This window comes from Lachnellula hyalina, assembly GCF_007821495.1.
Source record: "Lachnellula hyalina strain CBS 185.66 chromosome Unknown contig00043, whole genome shotgun sequence".
Classification (NCBI taxonomy): domain Eukaryota; kingdom Fungi; phylum Ascomycota; class Leotiomycetes; order Helotiales; family Lachnaceae; genus Lachnellula; species Lachnellula hyalina.
This window is the reverse complement of record NW_022157157.1, coordinates 176,893-192,144: the sequence shown is the minus strand read 5'-3', so window position 1 is coordinate 192,144 and position 15,252 is coordinate 176,893. Positions and strand designations below refer to the sequence as shown.

The window sequence follows — 15,252 nt, the reverse complement described above, 5'->3', positions numbered from 1 at the left end:
AAACCAAATTTCAGATTTTGTCTTGTACTTGGTATATCGTGCTACATTTTATTTTCCATTCCATTGCATTCTATACATCAATACAACCCCTCATCATCATCCTCTCCATCCCTAAACCCCATATCAACAGCCTTCCCTTTTCCCTTCCCCTTAGACCCGTTTGAAGTAATACCCCCCTCATCACTATCAACCGCCCTCCCTTTCCCTTTCCGATCAACAACTTTCGCTTTCCCCTTACTCTTTGGCCTCCCATTCGCATCCCTCACATCCGCATCTACCTCCACCTCCGCCTTCCCCTTGCCATCATCAGGTTTTTCAAACATACCCCTAACCTTCTTATAATGCTCCAACTCCCCAAAACTAACACTGGGAACCAGCTCTTTCTCCGCTAGCATGAAATCTTCTTCCGTGACCACTACATCCGTATCCTCTTTCGTCGCGTAATGGTCGAAAAAGTATGCAGTGGAGATTTTGGTGGAGGTGTTATTGATTGCGGCAATTTTGGTGTCGACGAGGGAGGCTTGACGGGTCACGGCTTTGAGCATGGCGTCGGAGCAGAGGGCGTAGAAATCGGCGCCAGTATATGTGAAGGGGAGCCGGGAGGCGACGCGCTGTAGAGATAGGGAGGGATGGAGTGTGAATCTAGAAATGTTGCATTAGTAATGTTTACAAAATACGGTGACATGGTGAACTTACTTCCGTGTCAAGGCTTCCATAATCGTCAGCTGTTTCTCGTGCGTGTCGCTCACGCCCAGATACAGCATCTTGTCGAATCTACCTGGTCGCAACAATGCAGCATCAAGCAGATCAGGTCGATTCGTGGCGCCGATGACAAACACACCCCCTCCACCATCTTCACCGTCTGACATGCCATCAAGCTCAGCTAGGAGTTGGGAAACGATGCGGTCCATGACACCACCGCTGTCACCTTGATTTCCTCGTTTTGGTGCTACTGAATCAAGTTCATCAAAGAACACAACACAGGGCCTCGCATCGCGAGCGCGCTGGAATACTCTTCGCACGTTGGCTTCTGATTCACCAATGTACATGTTGAGCAATTCTGGTCCCTTGACGCTGAAGAAGTTTAGACTAAATTCGGTAGCGATAGCCTTCGCAAGAAGGGTTTTGCCGGTGCCGGGTGGACCGTAGAACAAAATCCCGGATCGCTTCTTCATGCCCTTGGCGAAGAGTTCTGGGCGCTCAAGCGGAAGTTGAATGGTTTCGATGACGGCATCCTTGACGTTTGTGAGACCTCCAACATCGTCCCAGCCTACATTTGGAATCTTGGGAGCTCCAATTGCATCAGCAAAATTCTTCCTTGCGGCATCGACGGCAAGGTCAAAATCAGCTTTCGTAAGACAACGGCCTGCAGGGCCACCGGCTACAAGTACATCCCGCACAGTAACAGGGGTTTCAGCATTGGAAGACGCAGAGGCAAGTGATTCGAGTCGCGAGTTTCTTCCTACAACAGCACGGTCAACAACATCAACGAGATCGCCGGCCACGAGGGCAGCAGTTTTGACAGCAACACCGCTCAAGTCTACTTCTGGAGCAAGAGGTATTGGCTGAGCATCGATTATGCCTCGGAGGATGCCCTCGCGCTCCCATTCGTCAGGGGCACTCATTTCCAGCTCATGCGTAAAGAGACCTCGAACGCCATCTGGGATCTTGTCAACCTCAGTAGTGGTGGCAATCAGTACTCGAAGCCCCGATAAGATTCCACTCAGTGAGGTGATCATTCGATCAGCCGTGAGAGCTTCAATATGACGAATCAAAATAGAACAAAACTCAGGCCCACAAGCCATAGCTTTGTCAGCACGAGTTTCCAAGTATGCAATGGCATTCGTATCACTACCCGCTCTACCTTCCGTCATGATATCATAAGCATCAATATTGTACGTATGCAGACCAATATCAGCGCACGCTTTCGACGCCAATGTTGCTTTCCCAATATTTCGCTGTGTGGAAACCAGAAGAATGGCAAGAGACTGCTGCTGGAGATGAATGGCACGAGGACTCGTAGCAGCAGCAATCAGCTCTCTCAGGCGGCGCTGAAGAGTAGTGACTTGGTGTCTCGGTGCCTCCGGCATGGAAGTTGTACTTGTTTCAGACTTGGGGACGGCAGTCAACCCCAAATAATATTTCCAAGTGCTGTCCATAGTCCCAGGAACTCGTCCAGTTGCACTGCCAGACTGCATCATTTTAGTGATCTGACTATCGATAGATGCAGCACCTCCCCAGATATCCTCATCATCTGAAATTTCATCTTTATTAACTCCAATGTATACTATCTTGAACCACCCAACGCCGGACAGCTTAGATTGCCTGGCAGAGTTTATAGTGCCTAAAGCTGAATTAGATAACAACTCTTGTATCTCATCACTAGCTGAGGGTTCGTATAAGGTTCGTCCAAGGTCCTCATCGATGGGAATGGCCACTAAATCACCCTTTCGAACGACACGTATGCGATTCGCAAAATGCCCCTTTAGATTTGCAAAGAGAGCGTCCTGGAAATTACGATCCGTAGATAGTGGGGTAGCAATTTTCGACAATGTGAGTTCTTGCGCAAAAGGAGGCCGAGATGAACTAGTGATTTTGGGTTGAGCAGTTCTTGCCGGTTGAGAGGCGCGCTTCAGAGCCGAAAGCCTGCAATAAGGTGTATTTTCCATATTTGCAAGTAAGACGGGCGAAAGATAGACTATCGGGTTAGTGGGCTTCTGAACTTGGGATTCAAAGAATGACATTCTTCGTTCCCCTAGCTTATTACTTGGGATCTTCGTGACTGGACGATGAGAGTAGCCTTCTGGTAACCCAAAGACCTTGACGGGACGCCATAACGGGTCTTCTGGTTCGGCGCCAAAGCTTCCGAGACCCCATAGGCCTGCTCCATTTGCCGGTGGCTCAGAAGCAACTTCTAATCGGACCCAATCCCCCGAGAAACAGCCAATCTTCGATAGTGAGCTAACGTCCACGAAAACTCGAGATTCTTCGTCGTCCTCATTACTTGGTTTGGGGTGTAGTATTTCTTCGGCTAAAGGCTTCATCAACCCTTGGGCTTTGAAAAGTCGTCCTTTTTGGCCACCAGCGCGGGCTGTGGTTGCAGTGAATGATGAAAAGACGGAGCCGGGGGTGGCAATTCCATTCGTTCTGTGGCCAATGGTCTGAGGCGACCCTGGCTGTACAGTTGATATTCCACTAGCATTATGAGCTGGAAGCATTGGGGCTTGTAACGAAATCATATCGTCCATAGAATCATCCGATAAATTATCCTCTTCTGATAAGTCTGCCTCAGTATCGGTCGCAGAATCGTTGTCCTCCACAGCCGTATCAGTTTTATACCGGTCTTCGGCTGCAGAATAGAATTGATCGTTTGATGTATCTTCGTCGTCTGACCCCCCGTTCTGAAGGCGGTTCACTGCTAGGGACTGCGGTTTTCGTGCAGTTTTCGGAAGATGGCCAGATTGAGTGATGATAATCTTGGTCTGTGGTGACAAGATACCTTGGCCGACAGGTTCGGAGAGAGTAACCTTGGCAGGCGGAGGAGGAATGTGTGTAATGGGATGAGGTTGTAGTGGTAAGGGGAAATCATCTCCAGTGTGTACAACCTTTAAGGACCCTAGTGCTTCCCGAATTGCAGATGACAATAGTTCTTCGGGGGAGGTAGCACTTGTTTTGACCATCGGTTTGCCATTGGTTCGTGCATGTTCTCCATGAAAAGTCCCTTCTCCATTCTCCAACCGGCTTGCTAGTTCCCTTTCTATTGTCACAAACACAGTATCCAAAGGCATGGGTATTACATCCAAAATTCTGATCTCAATTCCACTTCGACTATGGCTCGATAATTTGGAGGGGGCTATTTTTTGTAGAGCCGCTGCGAATCCTTGGAGCGCGAGGGATGAAGGAGAAAATTGCACTGTCGAATGTGCAAGAGCACTGGAGGATCTGATTGGAACCACCGTCCACGTTGAGTCTTCGACAGTGGTGGAGGGCTCCCAAGGGGAGATTGCAACATGGTGAACCTCGTCGTTTTGAGGGGGGCTGTCATCTTTTTGAGCTGAAATATGTTAGCTAAAACCACTTAGTAGCCAGCAGGAAGTATTCACCATACGCCTGGGCGGGAAATAAATCCGCAAACAGGTCTTCGGAAAGTATCCCAACGTCTCCCTTCACATGGTCATCTAAAACCAATCTCGCAGTAATCGAGGACTTGTCTTGACGCCGCCTCTTGCGCTTTCGATGGTGGGGTATTTGTATAGAATCTGCCATACTTGCAGCCTCGAGCTCTATCTGCTAGGAGTGCCGCGTTGAAAAGCGTTGAAGAGTTATGAGTTGGGGACCATAATCGAGGGTTTTCGCAGGGAAGGAATGCTAGATAATATTTGTATAAGAGACAGCTGTGGATTCGTAAGAATTTCGTAGATATGTACAATAAAAATGGTCAAAACTCAGACAGAATTCAATCAAACGCCGCCAATGCAAGTTTTGGTGTTGGGGTTCAAAATGCAACGAGCTCGGCTGGTACAGCAGGTAGAGTAAGGTACAGAATCAACGGCCGAGGCTTTGTGGAGAAGTGCACTAGAGAGAATACGGCTGAGAGACTTGGAAAGTCATGTGATTGGCGGTTATGGATGGATCTTAGATAGCTTTCATTTTACAAAGTAAAACTATCAAAGCTAGAAAGTGGAAATATCTGGCAGAGAAATAAACTCTCACAGCTTTATGAATGCGCCATCTCGAATAAAGTAAACACTATCACGTGCCTACTAACACGTCAAATTCTTTAGATTTGATTTTCACATGCTATCTGGCTAGGTACCGTATCTACATATAGGGATCTCGGAATCTACCGTACCAATGAACGGTGAAACAGAAACAACCAATCACAAGTCTTGGAGATGTCCCCCGTCCTGCTTTTCGGTCTTTTCAGCTGAACCAGGATCTTACTACAGTATCGCCATGCATCTGGTGTGTGGGCTCCTACAATATCTTGTACATTTGGTTGTCTATTTCTTTCTATATAACTTCAATTCTAACATTTCTACCTGTACATACATGTCCGCTGCAACTTTTCAGACATTGTAGTTATTCGCTGCTTCCCTTGCCACTACAGGTATGCTATATTAGATTTCCCTACATTGTTGCGATCCCCCCCATCGCATCGCATCGCATCATCACTTCGCACCACTTCGCACCACTTCGCTTCGCAATGGGAGACATCCAGAGTTCGGGGACCCCCGTGACAGACCGTCTCACCGCCAATGCTGCAGTGCAATACGCCCACCAAGCCGACAAGCTGTCCTACGAACACGACCCCAGCGGTTGTGCCACCGCCATCCAGGCCGAATTTGTTACACCCCATGATCCTATAATAATAACGGGCGATGGCGGCAGACTACCTGGGGTTCCGCTGGCAGAGGCTGCGAAACTCAATTCCCTCAAGGACCAAGTCGATGGGGTGTCGGGGCATGCTCTTAAAGGGGAGGCATTGGTAGACACTTCCCCCGGACAGAGTGAGAACTCAGGAGCGGAATCGCCCAAACAACATGGCACGATACAGAAGTCCCAGGAAGGTTCGCTGCGCAGATCAATGCCCCCTTCGCGGACACATCCTCTCTTCCCACCTCTCCCGCTCTACGGGCCCTCTTCCATAACTCGACAGATACAATGCATGGTCTTTCGCACATCTTCATTTTTCCTCTCCCTGGCCTTTCTCGGCATTATTGTTTTGGGCTCGGCATTTACTAGCATACCCCTAATGTTCAGACATATTTGGAAGCGTGTTACATTTCGAGACCCGGACGCCTCACGGCCTTTCAATGAAGAAGAGAAGAGGCGGAGAACGATAAGGAAGGAGCAGGAGAAAGTGTGGAAGAAGGAGAGGTCGAGGCGGAGATCCACTACGAAAATGGATGATGATAACGAGGATGAGGCTGCGCAAGGAGAATTCATACCAACGGAAGGGGGAAAGGATCCTCTGATCTGTGATGCTGGGTATTATGCTAGGAGAGTCGGACTGGACGTTGAGGAATTCAAAGTGCAAACTGAAGATGGCTTCATTATCACGCTGTGGCATGTCTACAACCCTCAAGAGTTCACGCCAATGACCGAGGCTGAACGAGCAGCACGAGGCCCAGACATCTTTATAGATGCAGGACCTTCACGCCCTGGTGGCTCTCCGCAGAAACCCAAATTCCCAATTCTAATGATCCACGGTCTCCTACAATCCTCGGGAGCCTACTGCACCAACGACGATGATTCTCTAGCCTTCTATCTCTGCAAAGCGGGCTACGATGTCTGGCTCGGCAATAATCGCTGTGGCTTCAAGCCAGAACACACTCTCCTATCCTACTCCGACCCTCGAATGTGGGCCTGGAACATCCGTCAAATGGGTGTCATGGACCTCCCCGCTCTCACATCACGCGTCCTCGCCGAAACAGGCTTCCAAAAACTGGGCCTCATCGCACATTCTCAAGGCACGACGCAGACCCTCGTCGCACTAGCAAAAGAACAACGTCCAGAGCTAGGCGAGAAACTTACTGTCTTCTGCGCCCTAGCTCCTGCTGCGTATGCTGGTCCGTTAATAGGAAAAGCGTATTTCAAATTCATGCGCATCATTTCACCCGCAATGTTTCGTATAGTATTCGGAATACACGCCTTCATCCCCTTTATGATGACCATGCACGCCCTGCTGCCCGGAAACCTCTACGGAGCAATGGGCTACCGCGTCTTCTCATTCCTCTTCAACTGGTCCGACGACCGCTGGGAACGGGATCTCCGAGACCGCATGTTCCAATTCGCTCCCGTCTACGTATCGGCTGAAAGTATGCGGTGGTGGTTGGGCCGAGAGTGCTTCGCGAAGCAGAAATGTATTCTTGCGACCAAGGACGAGATTCGGGATGAGGAGCGAGAGGATGAGTTGGAGGACTATCATGCGAATCAGGCGGGCGAGGAACATCCTCCGCTGCCTAGGCATTCGCACGAGAAGGCGAGGCATGAGAAGAGGAAAAAGGGCGCGACGGCTTGGTATAATGAGCAAGTCCCGCCGTTTGCGCTGTGGGTTGCTGGGTCGGATGATCTCGTTGATGGGCGCAGGTTATTACGGCGTTTTGACAGGGGGCGCGAGCCGCATGTCAGGGTTGTGCATTCCAAGGTCATTGAGGAGTATGAACATCTCGATGTCATCTGGGCCATGGATTCTATAGAGAAAGTTGGACGTGAGGTCAAAGATACTCTATGGAAGACGTGTGATGTGAGAGACAAGGTTCGAGTTCCGAGGGGCTGTGAGGAGGTTGAGGTGTGGATTGATCCGAAGAATGAGCGGAAGGCTAACGATGATATAAAAGAGGCTGAGGGGCTAAGTAGTAGCGCTAGCGAGACGGATTTGGGGGCGTAGCATAGTCATTTCCCGTTCTGGCGTCTTGGTTGGTTGGATTTTTGGATGGAAATACATGCATGAGCAAGCGGGAGTTGGTAGGGGAAACAGAACATATTACGTACATGCTATATATAACTTTAGAATAGATATAACAGTCCTACAAGGGACATGCAATACAGATCATATCAAGCATTCCTCAACCGACTGAGTCTTTCTAGCGATTCAACTTACAGACTCCACCCAAGTGGAGTCAGCGAATCAGTCAATATTCCTTGACTTGTATGTACTATTCACATCCGTTCCTTACTCCCTCCCTAGGTACTTTGTGAATCGCGCTCACCCGGTCGCTCTTCTTCTACCTTTCTTTCAGTCGTCACGGTGCGCTATTTATTTCACCTACTCTATCCACGAAATCCAAAATCCAAAATCCACTCTACCTCGACGCACTGCACTTAACACTTCTCGCTTACTGCTATATATATGCAGTAACCCCTGTTCATGCCCCTCCTTTTTTTCTTTAGGAGCTAAGTATGAAAGACAATGATGGTACATAGGACGTATGAGAGGAGGGGAGGAGAATGTTTAACTTGTACGCTTTTTGAAGTGTGGAAATGTCGGTTTAGCTTTCCCCTCCATGATAAAAATTCAGGAGCAAGCTGCTTTTTGTAGTGGGGGAGGGGGTCAGGGACTACATATGCGAAGTTGACAGCAAGTGGAGGTTGACAACAGAAGCAAAGTATAAGCTATGATTCTGAATCCAACGCTTTAAGATAATTTTATCGTTATCTGAGTTTATTAGGTCAATGAAAGGTTGCATTGGCCATAAACGGCTTTTTGATCCTTCAAGATTACCCAACTTCATCTGACTCCATTAGGTCAATAAAGGTTGTATTCATTAGCTATGAACGGTATACTATGTATGGTAGTCTGGTTGCAGCTCTAGTATTTGATTGAAGTTTGGAATGTTCTAAAACCCGGATAACGTGCTGTTGATACGTTAGAGATGTTGCTGGGACCATCGCAAAAAGAGCGCTTGGAGAAGGAGGGGAAAGTCACTGTCATGGAGGATATCACGGAGTGGGATTGTGGAGATTACGAGGGTTTGAAGCCGAATGAGATACATGAAAACAGAGAAAAGAGGGGTTTGCCTAAATGGGATATTTGGACGCAGGGTTGTGTGGGCGGGGAGTGAGTTGAACGTACCCGCTTGTTAGCAAGTGAAGCTTCGATGTTGCATATGCTCAACAAGAACTTTCTAATATGCTCTGCTCAATCTAGGTCAGCCGAAGCAGTGCAACAGCGTCTCGATAGACTCATCGGGGAAATATGTAAAATGCAAATTCCACACATAGACGGCAAAAGCAGACAGTCTTCAAATGTCCTGATTGTAAGAGCGCAATTTCTTCCTTACATTTCATTTCACATATCTAATAAGACTGAGTTCTATAGGTCGCTCACGGTCATATCCTACGCGCATTTACCAAGAGGTGGCTTCTTTACGCCATGGACTTCCCATTTATAATGATGATGGAGCTAGGTGCCATTGGTATCTTGAGTTATGCTCACCATAATGTCAAGGATCCTGCTATTCTAGTTGGCATGGCCTTTCCTCAGGCAAAGTAGTCTGATATATTTTGAGGCTCTCGGGAGCTGGTACACATATCACTTGTTATTCTTGAATTAGCCTCTATCCTTGCTAATCTGATATGCTGCCATGTCTCTATTTACTGGATCCTGCTTGAGGCACATCAAAATGAGGGGTGTCAGGACAAGCGGTAGCGATTTGGCCTTGCCAATCAACCTCGTCCGTGTTAGACCACATATGGTGAAAGAAACCAAGCCGCCAGATGTGACCATCTAAGTGCAGTCAGATAATTCGATTGGCCCACGTCGAGGGTAGTATTGAGAACTTTTCGGCTAAATATGCCAAAAGCACGACAATCTTCCCCAGAAGAAGAGGTCCGGCAAAGTGCGAAACAGGTAGAGATTTTACTTTACTGGTCATTGAACAATATAAGTATTGGTGGATCCATAATCAGAAGGGTGTAAATACATGAGAACTAGAGATATTCCAATTCCGGACGATAACATCTCATCACGCGCAAGAATATATGTGTAACCTGGACGATAGGCGTCAATATCAGGCGTACCCGTTGAGATATACAAAACTAGGCATGGCAAGTTCTGTTTCCACTGACTCTACGGAATTCTGGATATATTGCATATGAATAGTTTCACACGAAAACCGATAGGTTTTGGTCGTTTCGTGCCTCCTCCTTTTCCACTCTCCATGCATGCAGGCGCCGCTTGCATACATGTTTTTCGACAGTTCTGCACCCACACAGCCTTCCATGAGCTTTCGCACATGATGATCTTTCAATCTGTTCTTAATTAACTGCTGTGCAACCAAGTGGCTGTCCGCCAGCGGATGCTCTGTTTAATGTACTTTTATACCCCACACGCTGATTTCCTCTGTTATCTTGAGAAACCTTAAGGTAAAGTTACACAAGTCTACCTCTTCATCCCCCAGTATGCTATTTGGGTTTGGTCTAGCTGTTACAGCTCTCTTTACACTTACACAGGCAGCATTAAACCTTAGTGTCCTATCGGAACTTCCTGCTTGCACGGTCGGTTATTAATCATCAATGAGTACTCTGAGTACAAACTAATAGGCTAGCTTTCATGTTCCACGACTCGGCTTGCCGCTGCGAACTGTCCCCTCACAAATCTTCAGAATTGCATGTGTACGAATACTACGCTGCAGAGCGAGTTATTCGTGTGCATTATCGTAAAATGTAATTATACCGAGCAGATAAGTATGTTTAGATTCCAATCTTGGAAGTGCTGTATGCTGGCTGACTTCCAAATCATAGTATCTGCACAAGTTAATCAGAACTTGATCTGTGGTGGCATTCCACAGCCCTCCCGAAGAACAGAAATCATACGATTCATATCAATCATAACGGCGGTCACGTCCCCGTTTATTATATTACAGGGTCTTTCACGGTACCTAGTGACGAAATTCTGGTGGGATGATGGGATTATGTTGATTGCAGGCGTAAGTCCCCCTTTGGCCCGAATTGCTAGCAGCTGAGAGTTGACTACAATCTAGGTGCTCCTAATACCCTTGTCTGGTATCCCATTATACAGTAAGTATAAACTAATTGGGCTGAAGGTTCTAGCGTTTAGGCACTGTCTGAGGGCAGCGCTAACAATCCCTAGTTGCTACCAAGGGATTTGGAGACCACTTGTGGAACGTTCCGCCTGAGAACATCCTTATTCTACAGCAGGTAAGTAAACATATGACAGCTAGTGCGTGTCTATACTAATTCGAAGCAGCTTTCTTACGTTTCTGCAATCCTCTACGCTTTCTGTATCACGCTTCCTAAAATCTCCATTCTTCTTTTCTACCTACGAATATTTCCCAATAAAAAGTTTCGCCTTTTAGTAAAGATTGCCATTGCAGCAGTCAGTTGTGGAGGTCTGAGCTTCACCTTGGGGGTAATATTTCAATGCTCACCTGTGCGCGCTGCCTGGGATCTGACTGTGGATGCCAAGTGCATCAATTCAAAAGGCATCGTATTTAGCGGAGCTACTATTGCGATTGTAGAGGATTTCTTGATTATGTTTTTCCCGCTCCCGTTACTGAAGGGTTTGAATCTATCTCTGCGGAAGAGAATTGCTTTAGCCTTCATGTTTGCCATAGGATCGTTGTGAGTACCCACAGATGCCTCAATAAGATAGTTTCCTAGGGGAGTGCTGATTATGTTACAGTGCCTGCGTTACTAGTATATATAGGTTGAAGTGGCTAGTTTGGTTCCATTTGCACTCACTTGACGCAACTTGTAAGCATTCCAAACTCCTTCTTGCATCAGAAAACACCCCAGATCACTGATCCAAGACCAGGGGTTAATGTGGACCCAGTCATATGGTCCGTATTTGAGGTCTACGCAGCCATAATCTGCTCCTCCATCATGACCCTCCGGCCACTCCTTGTCAAATATTTCCCCCGAGCTTTCGGCTCCAAACGATCTACCCCAAGTAACACCAGCTTTAGCGCTAGCTGGAGAAATCGAATCGGCTTTCATCAAGAATCAAGACCTTGGAGTAATAATAATGGGGTAGAGTTGCTTAGTCAAGAAAACTTTGTGGAACCTAGGAACCATAAACCGATACATGCAAGCCGGGTCGAGAACAGCACAACCTTTGACGAGAATGTTAGAGCAGACCATCGTGCAAATATCTGGTAAATTCAAGTGTATATTCATTAGAATCAGATCCCTGTACAGCTTTATAATAGCTTCACGTCACTTCTGATTTCGGGTAATTATTCAGGAACTCAAATGTATTCCAAGGGAATCCTCATCCTTGAAACCAGCTCTATTCGAAAAGGAATATTATAAAACTTTACACTTCGGTTACCCGCTTTGTTCTTTGACTTAACGTATTCTACCAGATGCTCTTCGATTTATTGATTCATGTAATTGTCAGAGAATATATTAGGAACTTTTAATGGGAATGATGTTTTACAGCTGCCGCAGAAAGTAGGAGTTAATACAAAAACCAACAGCCTCCGAGGAAAGTTCATTGCTGGCCAATTCCCTGATGGAGAACAAAGAAACCATGGTTCATGACATAGCCCTTCCGTATACTATATTGCTTTGTGCTAGATGCATATGCTTAACGCGCCATGCGGAAATATAGACAAAGGGACCGAACGTAGAATCCCGGCTTCGGAATACCTAATAGTGCATTGAAATATCCAGGCATCTGATGGATTCGAGCTTCTATTCATTACATTTGCCGAAGTATATACAGTACCTAAAATCTAATGGTGCATGCGTATATACCAAAATAAATCAAAACTTCCAAAGAGCCTCCTACATTTCCGCGAGTATTTTATTTTCTCCCATCTGCATAATTCTGGCGTCATTCTCCAGAAGCAGCTTATTTCAATTCTTCATCGCCACCTCTTTGATCACTCCGAGTACATTCCATATAAAGCCTTCCCAAGTCCCCTTGTCCCCACCCCCCCGCAAAAGGACGGCCTTGTCGCAAACACACCAATACGAATTACAATAACGTAAAACAAAAGATACACATCATCTTCCGTATGCATACCGTCGCCCTTTCGCAAAAGACAGACGCCGAGGGTATGGATTGGGATTGGGAATGTTGCAATGTAAGATATGATATTCTCACTTTGTAGATTAGAGGGACATGACTCATGAGGCTAATTAAAACATTGTGTTGGTAGTGTGATAATTCGAATCCGAATCCTGATAAGACATGTCCTATGTGTGGACATGTTGAGTGTCCTGATTGTGGGGAGATTCGGTAGATTCGTTTTCGATGGGTTGGAAGTAGAAATAAGAGACGACGGGACCTAAGGGACGATAAAGGATTTGAATGGGAAGCAAATGATTGCGGACTTTTTGTAGGTGAAAAAAGAGGGGAGTGGGTTTCGGTTGAGAAGAAAAGCAGCGGAGAGAATGAAGTAAATCAATTCACGTACAAGTCAACAAGAGCCAATGCAAAGTAAAGTAGAGGTGAGTGAGGTGATACACCAAGTGACATTTTTATTCGGTATCATGTCCCTGTCCTGTCGGCTGCTATAATAACGTACATCCACCATCCACCACAACACCTACCACCCAGAATACCAACTCCCTCCCTTTCTCTCTCCGAGTCTCTCAAAACATGCCTCCCACCCAACGACTATCAACGGCCTCTCTTTCAAATTCAAATTCAAAAAGAAAAAATCAAGTCCAGTAATACTCTGTAAGGAAAAACATCGCATGTCATGCGTTAATAAAACAACAAGAAAAGCACCCGTGCATGCTTATCATAAACTCATTCGCTCGTACTCATTAGGCATTAAGCAAGCCAATCATGCAGGTGATCGGTCTGCATTTAAAAATCCCAGAAATCACCACCAGTCACTTGGTTCTTGCCTCCCTGCTTGCCGGTTCGAAATTTGTTGGGTTTGTTGTGTTCGGCCTCCTCACCATCGCTATCATCACCGAAGCCCCATTGACGACCAACACCCTTCTTGCCACCCATTCCATTACCACCCGTGGCGATTCCTTTGTGCTCATCGTTTCTGTGACTCATGGCATTGGTCGCGTCGGAAAGTGGAGCCTTGGCAGTAGGTGGCATATTCTCCTTCTGATCTGGGGATTTATCACCTGCGATCCAATTGGGTTCCATCATCTTGACTGCCTTGGCTCTGTCTTCAGAGATACGCTGAGGTGCAGGTTTCGCTGATGGAGAATCATCTTTCATCTCCCAGTGGGAGTCAAAGTCCTTGCGGCGATCAACTACATTCGCAATGGGTCTGAATTTATGCGGCTCATCACCTCCAGCCTGTCCACCAGTCTCATCATCATAAACGTTGTTCCTATAGAGACCCATACCGTCGTTATGGCCTTGCCCACGGGGTCGACCAATAATGCGACGCCCGGCCTCTGGAGTACCATCGTCCTTGAACTCAAAATGGGCCTGGGCGTCCTTCCTTGGCTTGTCCACCTTTGGGTGCTTGACTGGGCTATCAACAAGTTCATCGTCCTCATTGCCCCAGTGTCGGACCTCGTTGGCGCGCTGAACTTTGCCAGGGACAGCCTTCGCAGGGGTGTTGAAATCATCAAAGCCCCACTGAGTTCCGTGCTTGCTCGTCTTCTCCTTACGAGCAGGAGCATCATGATTTTCACCAAAGTCAAAGTGCTCATACTTCTTAGAATTTGTCTCTTTCATGGGGGATGGTCGGACGAGATCAGCCTCGTCAAGCTCCTCAGTATCGAACAAGCGCGAAGGCCCATAGTTTTTTCCTGCTCCTGCACCGCCCTTGCCCCTGACGCCGCCGTTTCTAGAGGGGGACTCGGCACGTTCGCGGGCAGTAGGTCTGGTAGGTTCAGTTGGAGATTGGTCTGATTCATTGCCGACGAACAAGTCATGGTAATTCCGCTGTGCTGGCTTTGCTGAAGAAGCGCGAGCAATAGCTGCTGGGCGGGTCTCGGCACCGGCAGCCTTTTCGCGTGGCCCAAAGAGAGATAAAGATGCATGAGGATCGCGGGTAACGTTCGTAGAGTTGGCGCGGGAGGAACGGGCAGCATCGGCAGCATTCGAAGTAGATCCCGAGGAAGGTTTGCCAGTCGACTTAACACTTGATACGATCAAGTTGATTTGGTCCTTTCCATCGCGAATTGGCCAGTTGCGCCCAGTCTTGCCAATAACATCGATCAATTTGAGAAGCGATCCCTGGTCCCAGCTCTGTCGGATTTGCTGGATCTTGTCGTTTGCATCGAAGCTGACGATGTGAATCTACAGAGGTTAGCAGTCTGTTTTTGACAAGGGATACAAAACATACGATTGGCAAGGTGACAATGCGATCCGCGAGGAAGTTGTCATCTAGGCTGGGCAGATATGCACCACCTCCGGTCTGGAATTCCACAGTGGTGTGGACCTCTACAGCTAGAGAGTCTGGGCCTTCTACCACATCGAGGAACTTCTCCTCTTTCTTGAGCTCATGGCTCTGTCCATTGAGGTATTTGATAATCTCTGCGGAGCCGTGCAGGGTGGTGAGAGTGGTAATGTAGTGCAGAGACGCGTCGCTGGCGAGGAAGGATGCGTTTGGCGTAGTTAAAAACTGCTTGTATGCGGCCTGGAGCGCCATAGTGTTCGTTGTTGTGTGGGAGTACAGAGTATGCGCGATGGATGCAGATGCAAGTGGGAGACAGATCTGGTTCTTCTTCTTGTCTGCGCGCAAATTGACAGATGCCGTGTCTTGGGGATTAGACAGAGTGGTGGTGGTGGTGGGAAATGGGAGGGGAGTCAGGGAGGGACGGCTGTTGCAGAAGCGAAAGTGGTGTTTACAGCGT

General features: G+C 47.5%; 5 protein-coding genes across 5 annotated transcripts; 3 read left to right on the top strand and 2 right to left on the bottom strand.

Moving 5' to 3' along the window:
* Positions 1–77: 77 nt before the first annotated feature.
* On the bottom strand, positions 78–4,266 carry PEX6 (Peroxisomal biogenesis factor; the record flags this gene model as incomplete). Its single annotated transcript, XM_031149323.1, has 3 exons — positions 78–642; positions 697–4,054; positions 4,104–4,266. 3 exons carry the CDS (start codon positions 4,264–4,266, stop codon positions 78–80), a joined length of 4,086 nt encoding a protein of 1,361 aa, XP_031006537.1.
* A 690-nt stretch (positions 4,267–4,956) lies between these two features.
* YEH2 (Sterol esterase) lies at positions 4,957–7,393 on the top strand (the record flags this gene model as incomplete). Its single annotated transcript, XM_031149322.1, has 2 exons — positions 4,957–4,965; positions 5,111–7,393. The coding sequence occupies 2 exons, from the start codon at positions 4,957–4,959 to the stop codon at positions 7,391–7,393; spliced, it is 2,292 nt and encodes a 763-aa protein (XP_031006538.1).
* Positions 7,394–8,378: 985 nt separating this feature from the next.
* SHB17_2 (Sedoheptulose 1,7-bisphosphatase) lies at positions 8,379–8,998 on the top strand (the record flags this gene model as incomplete). Its single annotated transcript, XM_031149321.1, has 3 exons — positions 8,379–8,563; positions 8,654–8,762; positions 8,825–8,998. The coding sequence occupies 3 exons, from the start codon at positions 8,379–8,381 to the stop codon at positions 8,996–8,998; spliced, it is 468 nt and encodes a 155-aa protein (XP_031006507.1).
* A 1,195-nt stretch (positions 8,999–10,193) lies between these two features.
* On the top strand, positions 10,194–11,092 carry LHYA1_G004358 (uncharacterized protein; the record flags this gene model as incomplete). Its single annotated transcript, XM_031149320.1, has 4 exons — positions 10,194–10,433; positions 10,488–10,524; positions 10,598–10,665; positions 10,715–11,092. The coding sequence occupies 4 exons, from the start codon at positions 10,194–10,196 to the stop codon at positions 11,090–11,092; spliced, it is 723 nt and encodes a 240-aa protein (XP_031006506.1).
* Positions 11,093–13,288: 2,196 nt separating this feature from the next.
* On the bottom strand, positions 13,289–15,047 carry LHYA1_G004357 (uncharacterized protein; the record flags this gene model as incomplete). The annotated part of the gene is made up of 2 exons (XM_031149319.1): positions 13,289–14,695; positions 14,742–15,047. The coding sequence occupies 2 exons, from the start codon at positions 15,045–15,047 to the stop codon at positions 13,289–13,291; spliced, it is 1,713 nt and encodes a 570-aa protein (XP_031006511.1).
* Positions 15,048–15,252: the final 205 nt, after the last annotated feature.